This window comes from Electrona antarctica (assembly GCF_951216825.1).
Source record: "Electrona antarctica genome assembly, chromosome: 11".
Lineage (NCBI taxonomy): Eukaryota > Metazoa > Chordata > Actinopteri > Myctophiformes > Myctophidae > Electrona > Electrona antarctica.
The window spans coordinates 25542314-25563973 of NC_136792.1; the positions used below are offsets into that span (position 1 = coordinate 25542314).

At 42.9% G+C, this 21660-nt stretch overlaps 3 protein-coding genes across 6 annotated transcripts in view; 2 read left to right on the forward strand and 1 right to left on the reverse strand.

Annotated features, from left to right (window-relative positions):
* Positions 1 to 15397, forward strand: part of LOC306931944 (capZ-interacting protein) — a 32882-nt gene extending 17485 nt beyond the window's left edge. For 2 of the 4 annotated variants that reach the window (XM_079513642.1, XM_079513644.1), the window contains exons 2-6: positions 5481 to 5567; positions 6857 to 6937; positions 7194 to 7265; positions 9087 to 9305; positions 12528 to 15397. In XM_079513642.1, coding sequence (XP_079369768.1) covers positions 5481 to 5567; positions 6857 to 6937; positions 7194 to 7265; positions 9087 to 9305; positions 12528 to 12977 — 909 coding nt within the window. In that variant the 3' untranslated portion in view covers positions 12978 to 15397. The remainder of the gene's footprint in view (positions 1 to 5480; positions 5568 to 6856; positions 6938 to 7193; positions 7266 to 9086; positions 9306 to 12527) is intronic. The other 2 variants (XM_079513643.1, XM_079513645.1) reach the window with 1 other exon arrangement.
* A 295-nt stretch (positions 15398 to 15692) lies between these two features.
* LOC306931943 (NADH dehydrogenase [ubiquinone] 1 alpha subcomplex subunit 10, mitochondrial-like) lies at positions 15693 to 16763 on the reverse strand (the record flags this gene model as incomplete). The annotated part of the gene is made up of 1 exon (XM_079513641.1): positions 15693 to 16763. The coding sequence occupies one exon, from the start codon at positions 16761 to 16763 to the stop codon at positions 15693 to 15695; it is 1071 nt and encodes a 356-aa protein (XP_079369767.1).
* A 603-nt stretch (positions 16764 to 17366) lies between these two features.
* LOC306932066 (inward rectifier potassium channel 2-like) lies at positions 17367 to 18731 on the forward strand (the record flags this gene model as incomplete). Its single annotated transcript, XM_079513771.1, has 1 exon — positions 17367 to 18731. The coding sequence occupies one exon, from the start codon at positions 17367 to 17369 to the stop codon at positions 18729 to 18731; it is 1365 nt and encodes a 454-aa protein (XP_079369897.1).
* Between the last annotated feature and the right edge of the window lie 2929 nt (positions 18732 to 21660).

Below are 21660 nucleotides of genomic sequence, written 5' to 3' on the forward strand. Positions count from 1 at the left end.
ATAAAAGTAATGATAAATGGCCATCATAGGCTTTCATAGCTCACTGCCATGAGCTATGATTCGAGTTGTAGTAATGTGGTGGGAGAGCCCTGTGTTTTCCATGAGCTACGCCGTAAATGGTGCAGAAAAGGAGTGAAGGGTGGGGTGGGGGTTTGTACTGAGAGAGAAGTCAGAGCACACCCAGGAAATGTGTCAGAATTGGCAGCCGAAACGCATGAAGCATTTACTGGTAAATAAAATGGGATGGAAATTAGTATGAAAAACAGGCAGAGAGAGAGAGAGAGAGAGAGAGAGATCTTTTTATGAGACACAAGCACAAACACACGCACGTACGCAGAAACACAATGTGTGTTGTTAATTTAAACAAATGTATCTATGCACTGCAGTATCATTACTTTTTTCTCCATATGAATTGTACTTATTACTTTGTAATGCTTCTGAAATATTGTCTTTGCAACATTCCTGACAATACCGCTTATGATTTATTCTTAGTTCAACGCCAGTGTCATACACGTGCACCTAAAATAGCCAATCTCACGCTTGTAGATCTGCTATTGGGTGTGTAATAGGTTACATTGCGAGTCATTGAAGTGCGACATGATTAACTCTTTGTGCACAGCTCACACTGCCATCACGCTGTAAAGAAACGGTTTCATGTCCTACCCGAGATTCGGACCCGAAACCAAACTTCTATCGCCCTTTCTAAGAGGGAATCCAGGTTTGGTTTTGGGGGGAGATAGTGCTCTTGTGAGCTTCAGGCAGGCGGTACTACTTGATCCTTGTCTGTCCTACCCCGACACCAAGGTCTAAATCTTTCATTGGAGGAATGGAAGCAGCACGACTAGATATACCGGCAGCACCGGTGTTAATTTCGTCGATGCTCGGATGTTGCGCTCTGAAAATAATAAGTTCTACCAAGCTTGTAGATCAGCTATTTTCAGCATGCAACCAAGTGTAACATCAGCCATTACAATGCCATCAAGGCCCGCCAAAATATTTTTTGTCAATCTTATGATCTGAAAGCTTATGATATTTAGTCGACTAAAACTAAAACTTTTCAGATTACTAAAATATGACTAAAACTAAATAAATTTTTAGTCAAAAGACTTTGAATTTACTGTCAGAAATAACCCTGTGGGCTGGCATAATGCTCGATATTGTGATTTCCAAGACACATCATGTGACATGTTTCAGGGAATGCATCCCCCATATCGGCATCAGGTGACTTCAATGCTTATGTTATGCCATACTGTAGGTGATAAAGCCACACGCGATAAAGTCATGGCTCAGTGCGCACATTCTGATATGTGCCGTAAGCCTTACGGACACATTCTTACGGACACATTCTGATATGTGCCGTAAGCCTTACGGACACATTCTTACGGACACATTCTGATATGTGCCGTAAGCCTTACGGACACATTCTTACGGACACATGACATTCTGATATGTGCCGTAAGCCTTACGGACACATTCTTACGGATACATTCTGATATGTGCCGTAAGCCTTACAGACACATGTTAAAATGTGCGCAGACTGAGCTAACAGCCATCAAAGACAGACGCAGAGGAGTGATGTTTAGCAATCAGCCTGGGAATTGCCGGGTCGGGGGAAACCGAGAGGGAGGGAGAGACAGAGAGAGTAAGCAGCCAAGTGGTGATAAGAGTGAAAAGGCTGCGAGGACAGCAGGTCTGTGCTGTCAGGGGCGGTGGTGTGATGCTGAACAGATGTTCTCTGACTGGAGAGACCTGTCCCGTGGACTCCGGGCCCACAAACCCTCCGCTTTCATTATTAGGAGAGGAGAGGAGCACCATAATTGACAGCTGTGGTAACATACTGTTACCAGTACTTTCAAAACAAAAGTGTTAAATGGGAGTAAAAAAACCCATGGGCTGCATAAGGGGAAACTTGGGAAACGACTGACATGGCTAGTAATTTATTTTCAATGAGAGCCAAGCAGGCAAGTGGGGAGGCGCGGGCAGTCTGACAGACGAGCAGACGTTTACTCGCGGAGCGATTGTCTGTCTGTGTATTCACATGAGAAGAAGTGCAGTGTGTGACCCCGCTATTCCAACCGAGAACACAGATGCTCGATGGGACCTCTCTTCATTACAGATGCTGTGTCGCTCCCTGTCTGAAAAGCCCTACAGACTAACTTTGAGTTAGTACACAGTGATGTAAGCAACACAGCTGCAGCTAAACAAATTAATTTATGGGTGTGTTATTTCTTTAAATATATTTAGGTGTGTCAATTCTATCTATGCTTGCACATTGGCACACCCATGTCTCTGGACACGTACATTTATCACACCCATTATTAATGTGTTGCTTACTTATAGTTTTAGACCACGGCATAGGTGCACCGTTCGCAATGTTCGGCACGGCAACTCGCTCGCTTTCGCTCGTTCAGTGTAAAGTCGGCTCAAGTTCGCCTGAGCCGACTCAGCGCCGTCTGAGTTGCAACCTGAGAGGCACAGAATAGTATGGAGATGTACAGTATGGAGAATCAGGATGACTGGAAGCGACGATGGAGGGCTCGTCTGAGAACGACCTAGAGAGATAGTAAATAATGTTGTGGGGAGTGCGTTTGCCCCAACTGCCACTCAAAGTGACTACTGGGTTGGGCTGCTGGATGCAAGGGGTTGGGCTCTGTATGTCTGGCAGGCTGCCTTGAAGGCTTATGTCCCGCGTGCTAATTAGACACAAATTCACTGTCTTGGTACAAATAAAGGTTGTCAGAAAAAAGGGGAAGGTTGTGCTGTTCTTTGCATGGCTTCCTTCCTGCTGCGTGTTTCTCAACAGTCGACATCCTGTTGAGAGAGGGAATTGAAACCAGTGTGTTGCCAGATTTTGTAAAGGAATAATAAGCAACCAACAGAAGTCCAAAAGAAGCAACTATAGGCCACACGAGCACTTTAACCCCATTGGCTTTTTGAAAATAGCCGATCATCTACAAACTAGATTTTCAAAGAAAAATCTAAAGAATAAATGGGAAAATTATTGAATATTTTCAAATCCACACAAATCTTCTATGGGGGTCTCTGACACAACATATTTTCAGAAAGGGGGGACTCCTTGACATGAAAATGTTACCACTGGACTTTAAACATTAGGAAACAAGCCCCAAATCCACAATTATACTTTCAAAATTAGCGAAAGAAAACCGCAACCTGCGACTACCAACATTTGCAAGCGAGTTTACAGAAAAACAAGCCCAAAGTCGCTTATAATAAGCAGGCATGGCAACACTGATTGAAACACGTTGTGTTTCTCAAGCAACAGTTCACTTCAGACAGATTGTGAAACAAAGTCGTTGGCACATGTGTGTCTGTTTGAAGCTGTTGAAATGACCACTACTGTATAAGTATATGTGTGGAGTTTGCATGTTCTCCCCGTGTCCCCTAGGGTAGGTACTAGGTACCCTCACAAAAACATGCAGAAATCCTGGTCTCCGAACCTCCTCCTCCCCCTGGCCAGCCGGGGCGCCTGATGGAGGGGAAAGGAACTGTTCGGAATAACGTGTTCCTTCCACGCGCTACGTCCGGCCAGGGAAACTCTCCCCTGTCAGGTGAAAAGAAGCAGCTTGGACTTCTCATGCATAGAAGGAAGCATGAGGTCAGTCCGCTGCCCCACCAGGTTGGCAGAGGAAGTGTAGAGCCCAGGATTACATTAGATAATTGACACTGGGTGACAAAATCGTGGGATAAAAAAAATAGTAAAAAAAATAAGGACTGTATGTTACTCTCATGGTAAAGTGTTTAGTGTTTTCTTTCTTTTTTATAATTTTTATCCCACAATTTTGTAACCCATTTGTCAATTATCTAATGTGATCCTGGGCTCTACACACCCTCCGCCAACCTAGTCCCCATATATGGGGGACATGGGGAGAGCAACGGACTTGAACTCATGCTTCCTTCATGCCTGAGTGTCCAAGTTGCTCCTTTACACCTGACAGGGGGGAGTTTCCCTGGTTGGATATAACGCGTGGAAGGAACACGTTATTCCAACCAGTTCCTTTCCCCTCTATCAGGCGCCCCGGCTGGCCAGGGGGAGGCCAGGATTACTGCATTTTTTTGGTGAGGGTACCTACCCTAGGGGACACGGGGTCGGGGAGTACATGCAAACTCCACACAGAAAGGCCCTTTCGCCAACCCCGCCTCGGGTATGGGCACTGATGACGCAGAGGAGGAAACATGCCGCCAGCGCCCACAGCGTCCCGAGCGGGAATCGAACCCAGGACCTTCTAGCTGTGAGGCGACAGCACTACCAACTGTGCCACCGTGCCCCCGTGTTTAGTGTTTTCATCATGTGCATAGTGACTCACCACACCATGCATTTACATTTGCACAAAATGCTCCAAGTAACCAATAATAGCAGGTATTGCAAAGTCAATACCATTCATTGATTCATTGATTCATTGATTCATTCATTCATTGATTCATTCATTCATTATTTATTTATGTATCTCCTGTATATAACCAGATAAATCACATTGACACAGACAGACAGACAGACAGACAGACAGACAGACAGACAGACTGACTGACTGACTGACTGACTGTGACTGACTGACTGACTGACTGACTGACTGACTGACTGACTATTTTCGGTAACTGACTGACTGACTATTTTCGGTAGTGTAAGAGGTTCCTTTTTTAAATATCAAAAATACCATCAATTTAGTTTGTCTGCATTTATTACCAATTTTAGCTGAGAAAGGTTTTGTTAGACAACATGAAAAGCCTTTTGCAGTTTGAGGAATGCTTTTTCCATCACATGCATATAGATGTGATAGAAGTAAAAGAAGCAGTCTGAACTTGGCTTGAGGCATGGTGGAACCCACATGTTAATGTCTTATGGTGGAACCCACATGTTAATGTCTTGAGGCATGGTGGAACCCACATGTTAATGTCTTGGAAAATATATCGCCAACTTTGTTGATGAGACTCAACACAAGTTAATACCATTCTTCTTTTCAGACCAATAAATATATGCCTAATTTTGTTCAACCAAAAACACAGGTATACTGCATCATTAAACTCATTTGCAACACAAACTGTGGTAAGAATGTTCCTGAAGCTCGATAAAAATAAGCCTTTTTTCAATGGGAGTCTGTTTTCCTCCCAAAGGCTATTGTTGGTTAACCAAATCTCTTAAGACATATTTTATACTTTGTTTCACAATGAGAGAAATGAGAGAAAATAGAACCATATACAACAAATTGAAACCTAATGAAGCAATTTGGTTTCATTTGTGCATGATTTGTCCATTGGATGCTGCTTAGAATTCACACTGGTTAGAGTTGTGGTCTAGTGGTTAGAGTAACCACTCTCTAATGAGCAAAAAGAGAAAACAATCTCAATCCTCACTCCAGCCTTTTTTAAGCCTGACATGGAAATCCTACCCACTCACTTTGTGTAACAATGAGTGCCAGATACTGTTATGAGATACATTGTTTCATTGTTTTTTTCTTCCCCAGCAGGATTCTCCATCCAAGCCATCTGTGGCTGAACTGGCTGGGAGGTTCAAGGGTCATGCCCTTCCGATGCCCGGCTCAAATGAGGAGGTAAAGTGTGTCTCTAGTTCTACCTGAAGCAGTGTAGCACATAGCCATAGATAGATTATAGATTATATCTAGGACATTCTGCTTGAAGCAGTGTAGCACATAGCCATAGATTATATAGATTATACCTAGGACATCTACCTGAAACAGTGTAGCACATCCATAGATTATAGATTGACAGTGTACAAGTGGAATTGGGTTACATTTGTACACTCTATGTGTATGTGTCCATTTGTTTCCTAACTATCAATACTTTTGTTGTGGAACCACCTCAAGGACCCCTGGGGGTCCCACTGACCACACTTTGAAAACCACTGGACTATAGCACAGTAATGGTTTCTGACCCACACAATGGCCAGCCCACCCCCACCCCCCATGTTTGGTACTCTTGTATAGTATAATTAATAATCAAGTACATTCTAACTACTTGAGTGCTGAAACCAATGCTGAAACACAAACGTTGATGTTTTGCTTTGCAGATGTCCCGGCATGGTTTGTAATGACTATTACTCGACACATTTCAATCCTACTGGATCCTAAGTTTATTTTTGTTCACTGCCCCAAATATAGAAGCTCGTTATATAAAAGATTATTGGACCCGGGGGCCCAGAGCACAGCTGGGTCTTAGCCGTCCAAATGAGGGAATAACTTAAACCAGGGCACCAAGTGAACGCAGTCAAAGGTGCAATAAGTGATATGTCTTCATAAAATAAGTGTTAAATACCTATATTCCGATATCAGCCATTGCTTCAATAATAGACAGCTCTTTATTTAACAGAAAATTATTTTTTCAGATCGGGAAACCAATGTTATCCAATCAGGAGAGAGAACTCATACAGGATATTGGAATTGGAATTCCAATGTAATTGGAAGTGATGACACTCAGACAAGCAGACAAATTTGGAACTGGAACACTATAAAAATGAAGCTGATAAATGGGTACTCTTCTCTGATTGGATTAAATTGGCACCCCACCTGACCCACCAACCGCTTATTGGAGAGATGGCAAGACTCCTGTGTCTGAACAAACAATTTTGAGTAATCTTTATATATATCCAAGTCCATATCAGACCCGCTTGAGTGACTTTCGACCCTCAAGGTTCCATTTGCTCAGACAGAGCTACAGTAGGCAGGCATGGCAGCATTCTCTGTCAGTGCTCCATTTGATTGGAATGAGCTGATGGAATAGAACACTAGCGGTTGTCTCAGTCGCTAGGACCACAGTAGAGAAACACTTACAGTATGACTGCAGTTTGTGTAGAGAGACCTCACACTCATTTATACTTTTGTAGAGGCCGATTCGACGAAGACCTCCATGTTCCTTAAGGCTGAACACCCAGAAACACCCAGACAACCATGATGGGGATTCTGATGTAAGTAGTTTCCTATGTTCCCATCACAATACCAAGCTATTTGATTCTGACAATGGCCACTTCATTTAAATATTGTACAAATCTATTTTTCACTCCTATTGATGGAGAGGGGGTCAATTTAAATAAATGTATTGTCTAGTTAGTAAAACATCTCCCCCCTCCTTTCTTTTGCATATCTGTTGCATCCACACATGCCAACCATACCTTCAACGGTCTCTTTCTTGACTTGGCTGGTTTTGTCTTGTTTATCTTGCAGAAACCTGCGGTCGTCTCCCCACTTCCCTTTAAGGTTAAGATGAGAAACTCGGCCATGATTGAGATGCTACAGGTTGGTGAATGGCAGCAATGTTATGTGCCCTTTTGATTTTTTTTGGTACTGTGTACACTGTACAGTGTACAGTATGTGGTATAATGTGGACCATGGTGACAATGATCAATTCTTGATAAAAAGTTTCTAATATATTATTTAGGCCCCAAAATCTATAAATCTCACACTATAAGGCAACCGGCCAGTTCCACGCGCTGCACAAGGTGCCCTTTTTTCACTTGAGCACCTGTCCCTCTAAATGTCTGTGCACACCACTGATTGAATGATTAGGTGTGAAGTGAACTGTAAGGAACGCGACAGGTCCTTGAGTTTGTAGTTACATTATTACATTACGTTATATTAATGAATACAATCAATGTAATGTAAAACAAAAAGCAGACAATAGAGTACATTGCATTGCACAGGGAAAACAAAAACGGAGGTACAAAACAGGTACAGATACCACTTGTCATCAACTATAGGCTAGCTCACTCCTCTTTCACTGCAAGGCCACTCGTTCATCTCCAGAGGTATGTCTTTTAAAATTTAGAGCATTGCTGCCACCCTCTGGTCAGTTAGTGTAGGTGCTTGTAGGTGTCTTATGAACTAGTGCTGAGAGAGAGGAGGGGCATGCGTGATGATCACCTCTCAATCGGCTCACATTGATGAGCTAAAGAGGTTGTTCACAGGCCATCCTCTGCTATGCCTCTAGTCTAAGCTACCACACTTCCTTTAGTTCAACACTTAACACAGTGGCCGGCCATGGGGCAGAAGGGCTGTCGCTTCTCTTTCTTCCTGTTCTCTCCGGTTCAGGTAGGGAAATAATAATCACAACAATAATGATAATCAATCATAATGATATCCTTTATTTGTTACGCACCTTTCATGGTCAAAATTGAACTTACAGTATTTAACAGGCAGCAATAGCAGACATGTAGCTGTAAGATAAACTATATTACTGACAATGACAAGTAATTCATGTTATAAAATATAACGGTTGGAGCTAATTATGTCCTCTATTTCAGTGCGAATTGCTGCGTGAGTCAATGAATTGTAGGGAAACGAAAGTCAGCATTTTTGCCAAACCAATGAGTTGTGCTGTCAGATTTATAACTAATAATGACTTTGGATTTGATAAAGCGCCCCTCATTGTAGTTCCATTTATGTTTAAGCACATTTTCTCCTCCTTATCAGTCGAATTTGCAAGTAGGTTTTAACATGTTTGGCCAAGTTGAGTGTTTCTCACTGTAAATGTAGTAGAACTTGCAATCTTGTGTCCCTTTTTTAGGCAAAAATGTCCAAAGGTTTGTCAAAAATCGAGAAAATAACAGATGTGATGCATTGCGACTTTGTAGATCGGCTATTTTCGCTATCTGTCATACAATGAAATACAGTATACTGTATCAGTGTTTAAGTGGTTAATGGATTTGACATACTGTAGTCTCATCTGTCCCTTGGCTTGTTACAATATTTATAACTTTTAAAGAGAGTGATTTTTTTATTTATGATAATTGGCTATTAGGTATTTATTACACCATATTTTACAGCAGTTATCTGGTAACATGTACTATTTACATGCAGTCAATTTAAATTGGGTCTGTGAATTGATTATGTACAGTTTGTATTATGAGTATGACTGCATCATGTTACAACCACTGTGGTGAACATTCGTCAAACACAAGCTCACAACACATCACAAGTCTATAGAGATGTCTTGTATCTGCTATTTTTGGTAAAGAGATGTGGTATAGAGGGAAATACTAGAAATACAGAGCCGTGGGGGAACCTCAGCCAACTAAGTATATAGGGTTTAACTGGTCGAACATAACTGTTTCCCTTCAGGCCAACCTTGCGCTGTCCCCCACTGCCCTGCTGCCTTCGCCCAAGAGCCCTGAAGTCAAGCTGCAGCCCCCACTACTGTCCCCCACCAACAGCAGCCCTAGCCCTGTTAGCCCCCTGTCCCCGACCGCCCCGAGGCCCTCGCTGCTGTCCAGTGAAGAGGAGGAACACGTCAGCTTCGAGAGCCCTCCCGAAGGTCCTCCACTACCGAACATAAACAAGGTATGTTCGTACCATGGAAGCTGGAGATGAAGAAGACAATCACACACATACAGTACATTTGGTATCAAATCAAATCAAATCAAACTTTATTTATATAGCACATTTCCAACGACCGAGGTCGAACCAAATCACAGAGCATAAGAACATACATCGAGAGTAATACAAGAATAAAAGGAAAGAAAATCATTATGTAGAAATATGTCAGAACAGAACAATATAACTTAATTTAATTAGGAAACGCGATTGAAAAGAAATGAGTCTTTAGCAAGGATTTAAAAGTCGCCAAAGACCGAGCTGAGCGAACATGAAATGGCAGGGCATTCCAGAGAGTGGGTCCGGCCACAGCAAAAGCGCGGTCTCCTTTGGTCCTGAAGTGTGTATCAGGGACAGTCAAGAGAGACTGGTTAGCCGATCTCAGGGCTCTTGTTGGGACATATGGCGTGATCAATTCCACCAAGTATGGAGGGGACAGGTTATTTTGAGCTTTAAAAACAAACGTTAAAATCTTAAAATCAATCCTAAAACGGACAGGGAGCCAGTGGAGGGAGGCGAGGACTGGGGAGATATGATCACGCCTATTTGTGCCAGTGAGGAGGCGAGCGGCGGCGTTCTGTATGCCCAAAGAGTAAAGGGGATATAAGATCCCCAAAGCCCACACTAGCAGGCTGAGGAACAGTACAATAACACAACTTCACATACAATTTACAATTTACAATTTAGGCATTTAGCAGACGCTCTTAATCCAGAGCGACTTACATTAGGCAAGAACAAAAGTATGGGAATACATCACATATATAAAATGCATTTATCAAGAAACATGCGTAAGCTAAGAACGTAACTAGAACATATCTATATAATGACACTATACATATTAAATATACATATATACTATACTATGCTATACATATGTACTATGATGTGCTATGACTACATACAATGCAATTATTGTGCTGTCTACATGACATGCTATAAGTCTGTTTCAAATGCTATCTAAGTCTAAAAAGTGCTATCTAAGGGGGGTAGGATAAGTGCTATGGGCCATGATGGAGTCTGAAAAGGTGGGTCTTCAGACTACGGCGGAAGATTGGGAGTGATGCTGCAGTTCTGATTGCAACGGGGAGTGCATTCCACAGTTTTGGGGCCAGAAGGGAGAAGAGTTTGGGACGTGTGGAGCGTTGTCCCGGCGTTTTTAGTGAGGGTACTTCCAGCTTTCCTGCGCTTTGCACATATGCACTTTGTTTGAGTAACTTAAGCAAGGAAATAATTGATTGATGTTTTAAATGTGGGGGGGGGGGGGGGGATGCTTATACATGACCATATATTTGTCAAAATAATAAAACAGAGCTTAGTTCCATTGTCATCAGTTACTGTAGCAGGGTCCTAGAAGAATTCTCATGTCATCCCTGGGAGACACCATCTATGGAGCTGTGACTTGGTAGATGGCCACATGGCCCCTCCCTGGTAGCACAGCTCACGTGTCCCAGTGCTTGCTGTGTCCTGGCTTTAAGTACGTACAGTAGGTGCTCAGATAAGCTGGAAGAAGCTGCTCCGATGGCAGCCCGCATGCAGCAGCAACCAGGGGGATTTGACGCTGTAATCCTTTTAGCCCAGTTCTCCTTCAGAGTTCTGGGGAGGAATGTGTTCAGGGTTCTTCACAGTACACCCCCTCTTTTGTTTATTAGAATATGAATATAGCTTCTAAAACTTTACATTGATATTGATTTATAATTTTCTGTTACTGGCATGCTCAGATATTAAAGCAATACACAGAGGCAGAACATGCAAAGAAAAGTAATTTCCAGTTCAGCATTTTATTCATTCGTCGATGTGTCCTATGGGATCAACTGCTGAGTCAAATTCCTTACATATGTAAATTTACTACGACCAAACTATAAAAATTGATGTCTTCCACCTACCCACAAGAAGCATTTCTGCCTTCCGTTGTGCCATCTATCCATTGCTATTCTTCTAAATCATGCACGTTATGTATATTGGATTTGTATATTACAGTTGACGTGCCTTCCTGTTATTATTTGCCTTGTTCTGTGTTCCTTTCTTCTCTATTCTCTCTTTATTTTAAAGCTGGGCTTAGATTAGCCTACAGGTCTTTTATGATATCAAAATATGGCAGCATCACACAGACACACTACAGGATAATCTTATAATATTCTCTTATAGAACTACCTTAGTTATAGAACTAATTTATAGAAGGACCCCTTAGCTGAGAGAGAGATGAAGCAACCAGGGACCCCCACAGCATGTATACAATTGTGTTGCAGATACAACGTTTTCATAGATTTCATAGATAGCTGGATTCACGTTGCTGTGTATTTTAATTTTCATATAGTTAACCTTTAAAGGTATTTTCAGTGATTTGACTTAATTCAAATATCACTTATGTTTTCTTTTTTTCTGGATAATCCTCCCTACTATAGAGTGTGCTGACCATATAAGGAGTTCCTCCCTGTCCCCAGTGAGCCCCTGGGGTCAAAAAACCCTAGTTTCAGTTTTGGTGGCGGGTGGCAAAACCTTCATCCAATCAGGATGAGTGGGGCCTTCCTCCAATCATGATCGAGTGGGGGCGGGCCTTGGTGCACGTGCTGTTGGCCTGTTGCACTTCCCCCCACTGTAGAGCGTGCATGTGCACATTTTGTTACCGGGGCGGACTGGGTGGTTTTCCAAATCACCCAAATCACTGAATGCTCCTTTAAAGCCTCAATATTTAGTCAACTTGACCGTTGGTTCTGCACATGGTCTGCTCTTTTCCCCGCTACACCGATCTACAGTACAAGCATCTCGAGGCGTTGTGAGCTTGTAGATCTGAGTCTTGAGTAAATGTACTTTACACCACTGCTGACAAAAATGTCAAACATTTCTCATTCAGTTCATGTCCGTCTCTTTGTAGGCTGCCTCTCTCTCGCTTACAGGAGATTTATATTCATTACAATGTGTTCTGAGGTCAGCATTACATTTCATTGGTTCTCCCGCAACACACCACACACCGTGCCATTCCACTCAGACAGTAAGTAGGGAGATAAATATCAAACCTGTTTAACAAAATTATGGGGACTGACTGACTGTGAGCAAATCAGGAGGCTTAAGATTGGATATAGAGGATAATCTTGCCCGTCTGCGGTAGGGTATAGGGAATGTTTTTACACCTGCAATTGTGTGATATGACAATACATTTGATTCATATTTTCATGTTCTCTCTCCTCGCAGAGTCGCGCTCGGCTGTCCTTCAAGCGGCGCCCACCCACGAGGCAGCACCGGAGGTCCTGCGGCGACGGGGACAACCTGTCCCCCGGCGATCCGCCCAGCCCGAAGGGAAACGGGGACGAGGAGAAAGTCTTCGACAGCCCTGGGGGGGAGGGAGAACCGGAGCGAGGAGGACGGCGGGACGACCCTAAACCCCAGGACACTCTGAAAGAGCCAGAGGGGGGAGGAGGGGGCGAGGAGAAGGACCGTACTAAGGCAGAGTACAAGGTAGACCCGGTGTCGGAGAGCGCCACCAGGGAAGGCAGAGCTTCTCCAGACGGTCAGACATCGTCAGGACCACAGGAAGCAGCAGCGGCCCAGACCTTAGAGGTCCTGCTAGAGGAACAGCAGCAGAAGGAGCGACCTCAGTGTGAGGGAAACGAGACAGCGTGTGAACCTCCGAGACATTACTGAGAGGAAGAAAACATTGCTATATTATACGAAATCCTCATAAGTTATTCGATGTCTTCGCAAAAAGAAAAGTCCATCAGAGATACTCGGATCTGCTTGAAAAGATCGATTTCAGGACTTATTTTCGTTTGAGTTGAATTTGTGTTGCCTCTATCTCCCTCTCCCGATGATCTTAACCTTAAGTTCTATTTTATACGATCCAAGAATGGCTCAACTACGATCTACAAGCTACACAACGTGCCAGTTGGGTTGCGATGATGTGACGTGTCGTGAACTTGTAGATTGGCTATTTTTTGGAAATCTTTGAATATATATTTTTTTAAATCTTTTGACAATTTTTGCCTATAATGACACAATAAAAAGCAAGGCTTTTGCACACCTACAGGCGACAGGTGCGTAGGAGAGGGTAAGGTGCCCGACAATGAAAAAGAACAAACACCCGCACACTGTCTTCAAATGCAGTGAATAAACTTTATTAGGGAAACAGCAACGTTTCGGCCTATGCAGCCTTCATCAGGCTATCTTGGCCTATAATGACACAAAATCGGGATGCCAGGTTGAAGGTGGTTATTAAGGATCACGGTTAAAAATCAGGTCCAATAACACTGGAGACAGATGGAGAGACTTACAGTTATGTCCGATCAAAACAACTCTGGTCACACAGCAGCTGTTTCTACAGCTCTTTTCGACTAAAGAACTAAGCGAACCGTGTTGTGCCGTGAAACGTAGTTCACAGGTTCTGGGATTTGTTTCCATATGCTACGGTTCTGTTTCAGATAAGGTTCTCAGAACTTTGAGTCCTGCTCAGGAGGTGGTACAGTACTAACTCTGAAGATCTCTACCAGAATTGAATTTGCTTTCCTAAAATAGCAAAAACTTCTACAAGCTCATGTCATGAGCTTGTAGAACTAAGGGGTGGAGCTCAAAACCAGAGCCCATTACATACTCATTAAGACATTAACACATTTATTTTGTCTCTGTATCAATTAGCTTTGGGCTTGTCGAGCCTGTTATTGAGACTGTTAGCAGCCCATGACGTCATGTCTAAACATGAAAGACAAAAGGCGATCAAGAAATAAATCCAATCATCCACGTTGGGCGTTGGCATAAACATGTCGGTCTAAAAGTCTATTGATACCTGCAAATCTTTATTTCATTGGTTTCATTGGTGGTCAGCCACAAACTCTGTCACGACTTAAGTAACTTCTATGTTGTTTTTAGTAACTGGCCAATAAAAAAGGATACCGGTTCTGTTCAGAATTTGTCACCTTTGTCTTTCCATAAAATAATAGAAAAAGCTCAATAGTGGGCTCAATAAAAGCCTGGTTCGATAACCTGGTTCAATAAGGTGCTCATTATCAATAAAAATTAACGAGCTCCATCCCTATGTAGAACTGCTGTTTTCGCTTTTTTTATACGACTAAAACCCCTTCAGGGGTGGTTCTGGTTATAATGGAAACATGAACGAAAAGATTATCACAGAACTTCAGAGAATCTGGGAGGTTCTGGGTTAACCCTTCATAGTGGAAAACAGCCAATGAGACACCAGTGCTGTTATCATGATCCGTTCTAATGGAGGAAGAGAAGTCTGCAGAGTGCAGAAACAAACTTTTTTTTCCCTCTCTCTTCTCTTTCTTTTCTTGATAAACAGTTTTTCAATGTTTTTCAGATCTGCGTCAAATCAGAGTCATTGTTGAAAATGCACTTCCATGTCAAAAGCCATTTAGCTATTTAGATTGTATTCTGAGATTGCTTGATTATGTTATGCTGGGTTGCAGACAGAACAATATGGAAAAGGGAAAAATAATCATTGCTACACATGACTACATAAACACTGACAAGCATATTGCCCTCTGTGGAAACCTTAGTTGAATGTCCAAAAATGTTACTTTTCAGGAAATGGAAGAAAGGACCCGTGTTCCAATGGAGTTATTATTTAGTCATACAATAAGCTCTTGTTAATACTTTTCCTTGGGTCAATATTTATAAAACCTAAAGACAGAACTTTTATATTTTATTATTATTTAAATAGCAAAAATAGAGAACTACAAGCTAACAACGAGTCTTGTGAGGTTGTAGATCCGCTATTTTTGCTACTTTTGTGTGACACTGTAGTATGACAAAGTAGGGCATTCGTTCACAAAAAAAAAATAATAATAATGAAAACGTTTAAATATGGAGATACAAGGTTTCTACCCGGCGGCAACAATATTAAAATGTGAAGTTCTTTGCGTCATACCAAATCACTCCTAAATTCATGTACAGTGTTCAGCCATGCTCCGGTCGATTTCTGGAAGTTTGTGTTAGCTCTGCTTGCTTCTTTTACCAACAATAACAGTAACGATACTACTACAATATACCACACAGCCCTGATCATCTGAAATAATGTACATAAATGGAAAATAAATAAAGACTTGAGTTAATGTATAAGTGAAATTGGTGTTTATGTACATAACATGTACGTTTTTGGCTAATGTCATCAATGTAGAATTTGATTAATTTGATTTGATGTAGGACCCAGGGATCTAACTGGTAACCTTCCAGCTTACAGATGGGTCACTTCATTTACTGCAGTGGTTCTCAAACCTTTTCATTTCAAGGACCTCCATGACTCTGAGAGTGTACACATGGGATCAATGTGTAACCCCCTCAAGGTAAGGAATCCTGAGGGTCCCTGGACCCCACTTTGAGAATCACCGATTCACAGTCATCATACCTTCATTTCAGCCAGATGTATTTGTCCCCTACGTCAGCATTGTAGCCCAGTGCGTACTTCTTTCCAAGAAGCGATCTATAGGCGTAGTAGGTTTGGTCGAATTCATGGCCCCCTATGGTGATTTCTGGCAGGAACTTTGGTATGCAGACGAGGCTCGACACCTTCTGCTTGTCTTCCACCAGCATTCTCATGTAGTGGTAAGTGACATCGTCCTGCTCTAGCCAAGGTCCTTTGTCAAACTTCAGATATTCTATGTCTTCTGCCACCTTGTCAATGTCTTGTGCTTGTGTCGCATCATAAACCAGCACTTCTGCATTTTCACCGATTGTGGGCAGGAATGATGTCTTGTAGACATGCTCTATGCTCATCAGATATGATAGAGGCACATTCTGAAGATAAGCCTTTCCACTTTGTTGCAACTTCTTTTGCACTTCTTCAGCTGGCACGTCCACATAGATAACCGCATGCGGGGGCAGGAACTCACAGATGCTGATGCCTTTGATTTCATTGTAGTGTTCCACACATTGCTTCCTGATGTAACCCTGTTTGTACATGGCCTCCAGGAAGACAACGTCGCTGAAGGGAGACCGCTCCAAGATTACTCCTTGGCCTGTGGTGAGTAAATGTTCGACGGCATCGGAGTACTGAAGCAGTCTCATGGTGTACATCCAGAGCTGCAGCCTGTAGGAGTTTCCATCAGCGGCCTTGGGGTCTGTGTAGAACTTCTCCAAACTGCACATCCCGTTGAACGTGACAGGGAGGGGCTCTTTATCTCCATTCATCTTGTCCAAGTAGAACGTATCAGCCTCGGGCATGTAGAGCATGCCCAGCTTGTCTGCCAGCTTTTGAGCCAGTGCCCCTTTCCCAGAGGCCAGGTTGCCATCAACAGAGATGATTTTACTGAACTCATTGAATCTTGGTGTTGTCCTCTCACCCAGGACATAGGCCCACCAGCCATAACGCAGACTCCTTTCTGAGCTTGTGTGGATACCAGCCTTCCGTAGTGTTGCTGTCCACGCTTTGAACGTGGCTGCTTTGGATGGGACGATCAGCCGGACCAGACTCAGGGCCATGTTGTTTACTGTCCGCCAAACACAGCAAGAGCATAACCCAAATCAAACCCTGTACATAGGTTGAACTGACATCTGATGACATCTGATGAACTGATGTCACAATATTGACACAGTGATGTCATGTTGATGTGACGTCATACTGTCTTCCAAATATGGAGGTATTTGTCTCTACATTGACTTCAGGCATTACCTTAAAGTTCTGAAACAATGTGAAGAATATTCTGAGAGGTACTTCCTTGGTCTAATGGCAGCATGCATAAGACATGCTGCGGTGGTTTGCGAGATTAGACACTATGATACCATAGCAATCATGACAGCAATCATGACATCATCAAAATACTAGTGTTGGGGATAATATATCAATAAATGTGTTAGAACTGAAAAATACTGTAAGTGAAGATCGAGCACTGATCGGTGCTGAAGATATAGGATAAAAGGTAAAGAGCTGCCTCTCCCAACAGCATTCCCGTTTGGGTGTTCACCCTACTGTTTCAAATCTGCCAACATATTTTCAAGAAACCTTTCCAAAGCATACACCGCCATCCCAGACAAAAGGAGACGGGAAGTGTGCGAGCAAATCACTTGAGCGAGGAGTGCGGAATGATGCTTCCCACAACGGCCATTCCCAACGGCAAAAGCACCGTCAATTTGCTGCACACACGACACCAGCCTCCAAGTAGATTTGTGAAGAAGGCTGGTAACTGTAATGTGCAGTTTGTCAACGTCAGTGCAAAGGGCCAGCGTTATCTGGCTGACATTTTCACCACATGTTTGGACCTTAGCTGGAGATGGTTGCTTATCATTTTCTGCCTAGCCTTTCTCCTGTCATGGTTGTTCTTTGGTTATGTTTTCTGGCTGCTGGCAATCTTCCATGGGGACTTAGAAAGTGATGCCCACATTTGTGTTGTCAACGTTAAAAGTTTCACTGCTGCCTTCCTCTTCTCCCTAGAGACTCAGACGGCGATTGGCTACGGCTACAGGTACATGACAGATGAGTGCCCCGTCGCTGTCTTCATTGTTGTCTCCCAAAGCTTAGTTGGCTTCATTATTGAAGCGTTCTTCATCGGCGCTGTCATGGCAAAGATAGCCAAGCCTAAGAAGAGGAATGAAACTTTGGTTTTCAGTCACAATGCTACGGTGGCTATGAGGGACAACAAACTGTGCCTCATGTGGCGCTTGGGCAACCTCAGGAGGAGTCAACTGGTGGAGGCACATGTGCAGGCGAAACTTTTCAGATCCCGCACCACAGCTGAGGGGGAGTACATCCCCCTTTACCAGACGGACATAGATGTGGGCTTTGACAGAGGACTTGACCGCATCCTTCTGGTCTTTCCAATTATAATTGTGCATGAGATTGAGAAGGACAGCCCCTTCTATGACATGAGCATGCAGGAGTTGAAGACGTCCAAGATTGAAATAGTGGTCATCCTGGAGGGCATGGTGGAGGCCACTGGCATGACCACGCAGTGCCGGAGCTCCTACCTGGCCAGTGAGATCCTCTGGGGTCACCGGTTCGAGCCCATACTCTTCGAGGAGAAGAACTATTACAGGGTGGACTACTCTCGCTTTCATAAGACGTACGAAGTTCCGGGCACCCCACTGTGCAGTGCCAGGGACATTGCAGAGAAAAGATATGTCATGCCAAGCTCCTACTCCTTCAGCTATGAGAACGAGGATAGGACAGGAAAAAGTGGCCATTTTGTGAGGCGGGTGAAGAAGCATTTATTTGGCAAATCAAAGAGAATAGACATCATCACTATCCAATCTTCATCTACTCAAGCCCAGCATGAACCGTTGGCCGAAGATCCATTGACCTTCACCTCCTTGGAGGAAATGAACCAGACCTTCATCAAGGAGAAGAATGAGCTGATTGAAAGGCCCCTCTTGCAAGAAGACAAGTTTAAAGACACAGAGAAAGAGAAGGCGACCATAAATATCATAGAACTCCTGAGTTTGGAGGAAGTGTAGGAAAAAGAGGAGAAAAGGAAGGCACTGTTAAGGAAGAGCACAGGGAGGAGACGAACTAATGGGAGAGGGAGGGAGAAGAGAATACAAACTAATTGTTTACTTTTCTCTCTGCCAAGCAGAAGAATGAAGACTCTCCATCTCCCTCTCCCTGTTTCCTGTCTACCTTCACTGTGTCCTATCAATAAAGGCAGAAAAGCCTCAAAATAATATCAGGCTGGCCTCATACACAGTGGCATAAGCAATGCACCAAATAATATCAATATTTGTTCGTATAAATATATATGAAATTGTTTGATGTTTCTGTTAGTTTTGGTAAATTAATTTTGCATGTAATTAACCGACTGAATTTTTCTTTCTACCTACATATTAAATCAAAACTCCTTACATACAGTGCCTTGAAAAAGTATTAAATCCCCTGTGATGACCCTGACTGCTTTGCTTGTTGTAGGGCCTCACTCTCACAGGATTGGCAGGGTGCAGCTGGAAAACAATTATTGGCAGAGTGGAGCTGGACAGGATCATCAATGCGAATGGGGCACACCTGGGCCCACATCATACTGTACATGTGGTAATTTTCTTCGGGAATGGGTACTGTAGGCTACTGCACTATATATTATGATACAAGTTTCACTCTGTAAAATGTGATTGATAGTTGAGGCTTACATTGAGACACATGTTAATCACTCAAAACCTACTATCTATATACATTGTTGACCGGAGTCCAGTGGGCACTGCCCATAATTCCGTCATACCATTACGACTACGTGGCTTCACGTGCGGTTAGGGTTAGGGATAGGAGTAGTATTAGTAATGGGGCGAGTGATAATAAACAATCTGGGAGCTTGGATAAGTGCTATTTTCACAGAATGTTATTATGACATGCCCCAGAATAGGTTCATGTAAAGTAGGGGTTTCCAAACTGTGGTGCGTGTGTGGCGCACAAACGCCCTCTAGGGGGTGCGTGACATGAAAAGGGTAATGGTGGTTTTATGGTATATAAAGTATACAGCAGCTGCATGTCTCTCAGACAGTGCAGTGCAGTGACATTCTGGGATTATTTGCCATAATCATATTAAAAAATCACACCCGTGTGAACTGAGTGGTGTAAGGTCTTATATAGACTGATCAGCTGTGGTCTGACGTAATGTCTGACGTAATGAAATCACACCCGTGTGAACTGGGTGACCATAGCAACCATGCTCATTTTTTGGTACGAACAGACAGACAGACAAACTAACAAAGCCAGTTGTAGGAGTGGTTTACACCACTCAATAACAAAGCCAGTTGTAGGAGTGGTTTACACCACTCAAAAATGTATAATTTTCAGCCAAATACAACGGGACTGAGTGTTGGGGGTGCGTCAGCTAGGTCAGGAGGTAATGCATGGGTGCACTGCCAAAAAGGTTTGGGGACCGCTGATGTAGAGGACCACTTTGGTAGAGGTTTACATTGCCATGATGTAACTCCAAATGTGGACAAGAAATCAAAAATAATTGCTCCAGTGATTAGAAATTGATAATTCAAAATATGCTCCTCATTGACTTACATTGTACGCTGAAACAGCTCTCAGTCACTCTTTTTAGTACGTAAACAAACACAAACAAAGTTGGTTCAGATATAATAGAGCATCACCAAAACTCATACTGTTTTTTGTTTTTTTTTTTAATAAAATTGTTTACTTCCTTTGTGCCTTTTTTTTAGGAAGAAAACCCGGACTGGAGCCGTAGACCCAGATCCACATCTTCAAATCGTAAAATCTTTAAAAATATTTAAAAAAAACAGTATGAGTTTTGGTGATGCTTATCTGCATCAACTTTGTGTTTGTTTACGTACTGACTTTGAGAGCTGTTTCAGCGTACAATGTAAGTCAATGAGGAGAATATTTTGAATTATCAATTTCTAATCTAATCAGTAATCACTGGAGCAATTATTTTATCTTTATGATGGAACTGCCCTATAGATGTATGGTGTTCAACGTGTCTGAACAATAGTATCTGAATCAGATACTACAGCTTGTTATTGATTAAGTCTCACAATTATCTCCCAGATTAAGAACTTGATTTGTAGGAAAACAAATTTCGGGACTGTGATAGCCTGCGTCACTATAGAACACCTGAGTGCCCTCATCCTCACGCTTATGAATCAGAACTTTGTTTGAAAAAGGACTCAGCTATGGAGCAGAGAGCTCCATAGCTGTGTCAACATCGGCCTCATGCTAATCAATCATAGAGTCCTTTAGATCGGCTCCATAGCTTGTGAACAGAACACCCCAGTGGCTTCATCTTCCCACTTATCAATAACAAATAGTTATCTTTGGAAAATTCAAAGTTCCTTTGGAAAAGGTCAAAGGACTTATACTTAGGTGAGCGGCGCATTATCATGATGACCATGTATGAGGATGAAGTCACGGGGGGACATCACAAAGCCACACGCTGGAGAAAGATTCAAAATACATAGTCCATAGACTTGGCTGCCACTGCCACATGACGTCACAGTCACATGTGCCGCACACTGTGGCACCCACTTCGTCATAGTAAATATATTTTGCCATTGACTTGACCTAAAAAGTTTACACAGAATAGTGTTCCGTAAAAAGCCATGGCTGCCACATGATATCACAGGAGGGCACACACAAAGCCACACTTTGCGCCGCTCAAATGTGCAGCGCTCTTAGGCCTCATACACACATATCAAACACACTGTGTATTGTCTGTGTTTAATGGCCACCACAATGCTTTTCCAATGGGAGTCACATAGTTTGACCAAACATTGTGTTTGATGGTTGTGTTCTGCCCAGTAAACACTGGGCAGAGTGTTTGAAATGTGTGTATGGGGCCTGAGATCACAGAGACTGATTCTGATTGGTCAATCAGTGCATTCTGATTGGTCAAACAGAGTGCTATACTGTATTTGTGCATGTCGTTATAGG